Raw genomic sequence first — 8,748 nt, 5'->3', positions numbered from 1 at the left:
CAGCTCCAGCACAAAGCCCAGTCCTGCACACTCCAGCTAGCGCAGCACGCAGCCCAGCTCGAGTCTCAACCTGCTCCAAGCCCAGGCATGTGCCACTTCACACACAAGGCCCAGCGCCCTCCAACCACAGCTCAGGCCCACCTCGCGCACCAAGCCTGACACCTCCATGCTTTTACTTCGAAGCCCAGCGAACCTGCCAACCCTTCCATCCCCCAATCTTGCTTCCACACACACAAAAAATAAAAATAAAAATAAAAAGCTGACACAAGAACATGATGAAACAAAGAATGGGTTCAAGCCTACCAACAAGTTTCTTGATAAACCAACAGATGAGTTCTTGTGACTGTAGAAAAAAAATAGCAACTTCAGTTTTCTTTTTCAACTGGCGGCTGTAGGCATATATATATATATATATATATATATATATATGAGAGAATCAGACAACGAGGGAAAAGAAGCAACTCTCACCACTTTGGTTGCTGAGAATTCGGATGATGCAAACTTCAAAGTCGTAGACCTTCTTGCCAACAAGAGGAGTTTTTCTGCTGTTCTATTTGGTTGATCTCAATATTCATGAACATAGTGCAATTTAAAGAAACCAAAGACCATCAAAGCTCCTAGTGGTGCTAGGGTTTCTCATTCCTAGTTTAGGAAAATATGGGATTTTGTATCTTGCTTTCCAAGATCTTACCAATATTGGATATTATTAAGCTTAATAATATCACCAAAAAATAATAATAATAATAATTAAAAAAAAAAAAGGGAAACCAACGTTGGAAATAGGTTTCATTGGATATTATTAAGTTTAATAATATCACCCCGATTTTATTATTATAAAAAAATAATAAAAAAATAAAAAATAAAAAAGGGAGAAAGGAACACTTCAAGCTGCACCTCCTACATGTGAAAAAGCACATGTCTACAATGCATCATGAAGTGGGGGCAATTTGTAGACAAAGAAATTTTGGTGCAATAAATTCCATTGGACAAGAAAATAATTAGGGTTCGGTGGATTAAATCGTAGGCCCCGTAATTCGCCCATGTGGCATGTGACTCATCAAAATCGGATTAGTTGTCAAAAATGACACATGGCGACATCCGACGGAGTGCATCAAACGGTTCAAGATGAAGACAAAATTAAAGGAAAGAATCTTCTGTGATTGACTTTGATTTAAATCAAATATTAATCAGGTTAATCAATTGAAGATAATATGGTTAAATTGCCAGATTATGGGAATTGATTTAAATCAAATCAAAATCCCACAAAACAAGGTTTTAAATAGGGAAAGTTATTTAGGTCAAGCATCCTACAAGAGCCTATAAATAGGAGGCCTCAAGACGAAAGAAGGGGTCAAAAAAAACCTAGCACTCAGAAGAAACAGAAAACTCTCTGCATTCTTCACCCTACTTTGGAAGAGCCACCAAGCACAACAAATACGTGCCGGTTCCTTCACCATAAAAAAATCCCAAACACCAAACAAGCTTCGTGCTACCCGTTTGATCAAGATCAAGTCTCTACGACCCTTGTATCAAACACAAATTTTCTTTAAACACTTTGGAGATCGAATAAGAGGATTCAATACAGAGATTGTAACCCTAAATTTCATTAATACAATATTATTTTGTACACGTGTTCTTGTCTCATTTGTCGCAGGATTTTCGTGTTTACAGAAGGAAAGGAAAATTCCACAAAAGAAAAGGTGTCGTAGTTTTGATCCAACTTCTAAATCTAAAGCATGCATAGGAAGTTCATGAGATTGGGAAAAGATCAATTTTAGGACGTCAAACATCCAATAACAAAAGCCATTCAAGGAGACTGAGCGAGTAGCTATTCAGCATCACAATAACAAAAGCCATGGTTGGCTTATCAGTAGCCGCATTTTCATGCACACATAATAATCCAATGTGGATGCATCTCATTATTTTCACTTCTTGAACCAGTCCTCAAGGTGGGATCTATTAGATTTGAAGTTGTCCCTTCCCTTCAATTTTTCCATGCCTACAATAATTTATGAATTAGAATAATTTATGAATTAGAATAAATTAATTGAGATAAAAATTTGTTTCTTTCATTGCATTCAATTTCACTAATCACTACTACAAAAATCGAAATAGACGACAGGAATCCACCGTCGTCTAGAAGATTTTCAAACCGTCATGAAATCGACCGCCATCTTTTGATATATAAAACAACGACGGCTAGTACCCAACGTCGTTAAAACATTCAATGTCAAAAAATATTACAAACCGACGTCCAATTACTATATATATAGTGTAAAATGTAATATTTGACAAAATTAGACGACGGTTTTATTAAAATAGCGACGTCTAAAGAGTGTTACACGTCAAGATCAAAACAATCACCAACGTACAGATAATTATCCACGTCCCAAATTGAAGGAATACAGGTTTTATTAAACCGTCGTGGTTAACTTATACTACGTTAAATAAATAAACAAACCGACGTCTAACTTGTAAAAGACGACGCATACACAAAAGAAGGGACGTTTAAAGCGTATTACATGTCAATAATCAGACAAGCACCGAAGTATAATTAATTAATCACGACACACATGTGGAAAAACCGTCGCTTATACGATTATCCACGTCACAATGTAAGAGAACAACGCCTTTTTAAAAATATTCCACGTCTGCTTTTTGCGAGAATCGTCATTTAAATTATACAAAGATGATGCTTTTTATACAAAATGGATGTCTGTATACTTTAAAATGACACGATATTACTGAATACCGACGTAAGAAATCATCCAAAAACTACTGTTGTTAAGGACTGACGTTAAAAATTATATTGAAAGCGTGGACAAGAAAAGAAACGACGTGAATTATATCTTCAACGTCATTTTTTATAAAATAAAGGACTTGGTTAATTCCTTCACTACGTCACGAGGATCCAATCACTACTAAAAAAATGTGCTAAAGGCACGAAATCTATTTATGCTTTTTATGTAAAAAAAAAACACGAATAATTGTACTCTATAAAAATACCCACGGTGCAGCCCCTATAATTAATCGATCCCTTGTATAGGAGTTTCCATTGCCTATAGAGCACAAATTCATCACTCCGTGTCAGACATTGAGACCACAAATGAAGCATATTTGTGCTTATATTTTGACAATTGACTCAGATGGTAGTTGGGCCCCACCTGCACTCCCTCTCTTGTCAGCAGCTCTTGGAGAATGTGAAAATAATATTTTTATTCAATATGGACACAAATTTCTCAATTGTGGCTAAAAATGCAAACTTTTTTAAATTTATTAAAAAAAAAAAAACTCAGATACCAAAACCAAATAAATTTTGTTAAATCATTCTTTGTACAACTATGAGTATCTACGTATTTTACAGATTTACAATAGAACCCGCATAATTTGCAACAAATTCCCTTCTGACAATAGCATCTTCAAATCTCCAAATGCAGTAGCAGTAGCAGAAGCAGCATACTCACCAAGAATTTAGGCACTCCATATCTGGATAAATGCTGCAAGGAGTGAGAGGAAATCAACGTCAACCACCATTAAAGCCTCAAAGCAAACAACGGTCCTACAGTTGTTGTTGTGTTTTTTTTTTTTTTTTTCAAATAAAAAGAAGAAGAGTACGAAGGTAACAATAATTTTCTTAGGGATTCTAAACAAAAATTCAAAACCGCAATAGCACAACTTCAGGAAATCCCAATCGAACTCAAAACCAATTCATAAAATCATCAATTGATATCAAAATGCATTCTTAAAAAATTTCATCCCCTCAGAAAGAAATTAATTAACATAAATCCAGATTCTCATCTCAGAGCCAAGAAGAAGATAAACAAAAAGCTAGAAACAAAAAAAAAAGAGAGAGATGGAGACGTGTAGAAAGAGGAAGAAGAAGGAAAAATAAAAGAATTTTAAAAATGGAGAAAAGAAAAAGAAAAAAGAGGCGTGCGTTCCAACAAAAAAAAAAAACAATGGTATTTATCTTTAGCATCTTTAATATATTCATTTTTCAATGAGATATTTGGAGAGGGGCTTCTACAGGAAGATAGGCGCCTTTTTGAAAGTATTTTTTAAATATTTTTTATGAAGATTTTTGAAATTATTCTAGACACAATTCAAAGAAATCGTGCTCGATACGTCATCTAAAAAGACACAATCTCAGTATTCGTGCTCTATAAACAACTATATTTTGAAATGTGTATTGACTTAACTACAAAATTCAATATCTGTGCCTAATATTATGCCATAATATTTAAAATAATGTGCGCGTAAGAATCAAGAAATATGTTTTTTATTAGTAAGTAAAAGACAAATAATATCGTGTGGTTGTAATTTGTAAACAAAAGGGCACAAAAGTAGATTTTTCGTGGTTACAAAAGCTTCAGCTATTCTTACATTGAAGTGACAAACTCTATGTTAATATGATAATTGGCCACAAAATTTGTGCTTAAACTACTTAGGCACAATTAATTTTTTCTTATGTTGGTATTGGACACAAAACAATTGTGTCTTCCTTGTATATCACACAAATACTACATATCTGTGTCAAATGTGATTCAAAATGACATGAACCTCTCTTTTGTGCTCTTTGGATTGTGCTTTTAACCCATTTTTTTTAGTGGTGAATTGTATGACATTGTAATTCCTTACCACGTCGCCAGTGGCGGAGCTAGAAGTTATTCTATGGGGGTCTAGTACTATAAATTCAAGATTATATAGTGTTATATTTTAACTAATATTGTAGCTAATACTTAAGAAATAATTGGATTTTCATGGAGTTTTGGGGGGCCACGGCCATGGTAGGCCTGCATGTGGCTCCACCCCTGCACATCGGTTTCTAATACATATTGACTTGGTTGACCTTTTAAAAGTCGCTTGTGTAACCCTCCTTGACGTGTATATTCTCCGAGACCTCATATGTTTTACACTTAGTTTCAGTGTTCTACTTCTGTTTGCTCTTGTTCAGCTACCCTGTCATGCTTTGATATAGCACTTCATATGTTATTGTATCAAGAATATGCTGCATTGATTTGATACCAATGTGCTCATAAAAACTTATTTTATGGTTCGAAAATCGACTCCTTGTTTCGCATTAGGTCTTCAATGTCCAGACTTAGATATTTACTTTTGAAATATGATTCTTTTTTATCAATTTACTTACACTGGAATATCTTTCTCTACGCAAAATACAGAGGACATAAGTCAAGTGTACAATATTATGATGAACAAGAAAAGAAAATACTAATTTGAAGTAACAGAATATTAGCAGACTCTTGCACTGTTCTTTGATTATGTCCATGAGAAGGCTCATTCAGAACCCTACTTGAACAATAGTGAATGAACTAAACAGATCCAAATCCGCCCTGTCCAAGTTTATTTGCTTCAGAAAAGTCATTTGTGGAAACTCTAATGGTGGCCAAGTCAAATTGCAAGGATTCTGCAAATCCAATTTCATATGTTTCGTCGCCGCCTGAGGAACAATTTAAATTCTAAAAATGCCTATGAAAGTAGTAGTAGTTGGCTTCCCCTTATCAAATGGAATAATATGATTAATTATTGTTCACTAGAGTTGCGTCCTTACCTTGAATTAACTTCCTAGTTTCAAGTTTTTTCTGTGTCCTTACTCTTAAACAAATACAGAAGAATATAACTATTAGTACCACAGAAACAACAATTGGCACAACAATAATGATGACAGTCCGAGATATGTTACACTTGGATCCTGCAAAAATAAAAAATTTCATTTGCATTAATTTGAATACATATATGCACCTGTATTTGAACCTAAAAAAATATGCATTACAAATCTCTTCGACCCAAAATTGTTGTAATGTCAATGGTAGCAATGGTCCCTGAACTTGTACACAAGACAACTACATCAATTTAAATTTGAATTGAGGGACTAAAATGTAACTGTCTACAAATTCATGGACAATTGCTCTAATTAAGCCAACTTTATTTCTTCAAAGCGTAATATATTGTGATATATGTATATGTACCTCCTGTACTTGTTGACGGTGGAGGAGGACTAGACAGTGCTGGCGGAGAAGACGGCAATGGTCGGATAGTTGTAGGGTCAAAGAAGCGATAGGTCTCATACCTAACATCACAGCTGGGTTTACTAATTCTAGCACCTTGCTTTCCCGGACAACATTTTGGGATATCTCCCAAAGAACTAACCAAGCAATCACTGCAGATCTGCTCGGTCAAATCCGGCGTACACTGCGCAAGTCCATAGATTGTTTTGAAGTTGGGAGCAGTTGCGGTCCCTGCCGCAAATTTTCGAAGTGAACCGTTCCCTGCAGCTTGATCCCTTAGGTCCTCCAGTAGCGTCCTCAGCTCTTGAAAAAACCCATCGACGTCGGAGGACACGTTCTGTACGTTATACCACATGAGAGGAGGGAAAGTTTCCATGGCTCCGTAGATGGAGCGGTTGGCGTAGCGAAGCATGCACTGGTCAAATACGCCGAAAGCTTCCTTTTGATTGGGACAGACCTGTGTGAGCAGTTGTGTGGCGTTGCTGAGGCAGCCACGGCAAATGTCCACCGTGACATCCCCTCGACATAGCCCGATTGCGTAAACCTGGTCGGGGTTTTCCCCGTAGGATGAGTTGTAGAAGCCGTAGCCATTACCGTTGTTGGAGGGGGAAGAAAGAATAGAGAGAAGGATGTTGAGGTTTGTCTGGTAGGTACTGTTGGTGGTGTAGTTGCCTTTATCGTTGAAACACCAAATGCCTCCAAAATCAGGCGGCTGAGCAAGGGATTGAGTGCTGATGAGGAACAAAACGGGAGAAAGGAAGAACATAAATCTTAAGGAGAACATTAATGGCGCCATTCTGTTTTGTACATTATTGTTGGTAAAATCAAAACTGTGTTTATATACTTTTTATTCTCATGTAGTACGGCCAAATGTTGGACTTTCAAAGAAAGGCTCTATAGTTTGTTCAACCCGGCTACAAGCAAATTCAAATTGAATAGGAGGTCAAGTTATTTAGTCCTTGTGTTATTAAAAAGACTAGAGACTGGACTGTGGACCAACTTTCTTCTCTCTATTGCTTTTTCTTTCCGCAACCAAATTAAACGTTGGTTGACCACATCCATTTGCATTTGTGTTAACAGTTATATACTTTTGGTAAAATTTTCCATGAAGTTGATGAGATAGATTACACGTATCCAAATTAGTCTCCTCTCCACTTCCAATTAACAATTTAAGGGAACCTACCTAAACAATGAAGAAACCACACAGTTTAAAGGAAAAATGAATCAAAAGGGTACCCAAATTACATCAATATAATTTCTTTTTCATATATTAACGAAGCCTCATTTTCTGGTGCTTTGTTAGAGTTGTTCTTGTATTGATCCAACCCTGTTGCCCTGGAATTGCCCTCCGATCCCAAAGACATGTCGAATGTCTGTGAGGGCACAGGGAGACTGAGGGAGTAGCCATTCAGCATCACAATAACAAAAGCCATGGTTGGCTTATCAGCCACATTTTCTTGCACACATAGTAATCCAATGTTATGTGCATGCATCTCATTATTTCACTTCTTGAACCAGTCCTCAAGGTCAAGGTTTGAAGCTGTCCCTTCCCTCCAATTTTTCCATGCCTACAATAATTTATAAATTAGAATAAATTAATTTGATCATTGCAATTCAATTTCACTAATATATAAATTCACATACTTAAAAGATCATTCACATTCTCTCCACAACGAAAACAACTATTTTTTTGTCCACTTACAATTTCTAAAATCAACACGCCAAAACTATAGACATTTGATTTAATAGAAAACTGCCCATACATTATATACTTTAGAACCATATATCCGATGTATATACCGAGAAGAAGGTCAACATTGACTAGCATGGACGAAGTTTTTGGAAATTGTTGATATATCATGATATGAGTAAAATAAAAGCCAAACACACATATTGACAGAGACGGGACTGATTTTTGATGAGGACTAATTGGAGATTTCAAATAAATAAAAACAATTGAATATTGGAAGGGGGAGTGCATGGTTGACGTCAAGGCAAGGAAATATTGCAAAGGAATTTTCTGCTGTGGACGGACTGCTTTTTTCTTTACCAACCTTAATTAAGTGGGTATCCTGGTCAAAGGAATGAAAACTTCTAAAAATGGAAAAAAGATAAAAATGTTCCATAAAGCATATGTAATTCATGAAATTGGAAACATCTAAGCTGAAACTCAACGTCCATTTAGGGATAAGAGGTCAAGTCAAGCAGCCAGCTTTTTCTTCTTTTTTGTTTTTGCAAATTATGATTCTGGTCTTCATAATTTGGCAAAATCTGACGTTGGTGTTGGTACATTAAATTTCAATTTTGGTGAAAAATTAAAAATCATTTAGTGCCACATTAAATATTTGACTAGAATTATGAATTATGATCTCATCCGATTATATAATATTGTCCACTAAATTAGCCCTAAAAGAAAGCTACATCACAACAATCACTACTACATTTTACTATTTGCACGACGATATTTTGCGCGATGACGAAAAATTCGTTGCCCAAGAAATATTTGGGCGATGAAAAAAATTATTCGTAGCGCAAACTATCCAAAACTTGCGCGACCAAACATTTCGTTGCTCAATAAAACTTAGCCCGACAAAAAACGTAGTCGTCGAGCAAAGTTGGGAAGAAAAACGCGGGTTTATTTTATTTGGCGCCAAACACTTGCGCGACAAAAATTGTTGTCGCAAAAGACTACTTAGCGCGACGACAAACGTTATTGTCGGGT

At 36.0% G+C, this 8,748-nt stretch overlaps 1 protein-coding gene across 1 annotated transcript; it reads right to left on the bottom strand.

The window, feature by feature from the left end:
* Positions 1–5,330: 5,330 nt before the first annotated feature.
* On the bottom strand, positions 5,331–6,822 carry LOC117630397 (cysteine-rich receptor-like protein kinase 10). Its single transcript, XM_034363128.1, has 3 exons — positions 5,988–6,822; positions 5,570–5,710; positions 5,331–5,458 (listed from the first exon to the last, which is right to left on the bottom strand). The coding sequence occupies exons 1-3, from the start codon at positions 6,820–6,822 to the stop codon at positions 5,331–5,333; spliced, it is 1,104 nt and encodes a 367-aa protein (XP_034219019.1).
* Positions 6,823–8,748: the final 1,926 nt, after the last annotated feature.

This window comes from Prunus dulcis, chromosome 6 (assembly GCF_902201215.1).
Source record: "Prunus dulcis chromosome 6, ALMONDv2, whole genome shotgun sequence".
Classification (NCBI taxonomy): domain Eukaryota; kingdom Viridiplantae; phylum Streptophyta; class Magnoliopsida; order Rosales; family Rosaceae; genus Prunus; species Prunus dulcis.
This window is presented reverse-complemented; position numbering and strand designations above follow the sequence as displayed.

Excerpts from the sequence above, each read along its gene's own strand:
- LOC117630397 (XM_034363128.1), bottom strand. The coding sequence starts at position 6,822 with ATGGCGCCATTAATGTTCTCCTTAAGATTTATGTTCTTCCTTTCTCCC. Across the intron at positions 5,711-5,987 it reads ACCGTCAACAAGTACAGGAG|GATCCAAGTGTAACATATCT; the intron begins GTACATATACAT and ends TTATTTTTGCAG. Across the intron at positions 5,459-5,569 it reads AACTAGGAAGTTAATTCAAG|GCGGCGACGAAACATATGAA; the intron begins GTAAGGACGCAA and ends ATTGTTCCTCAG.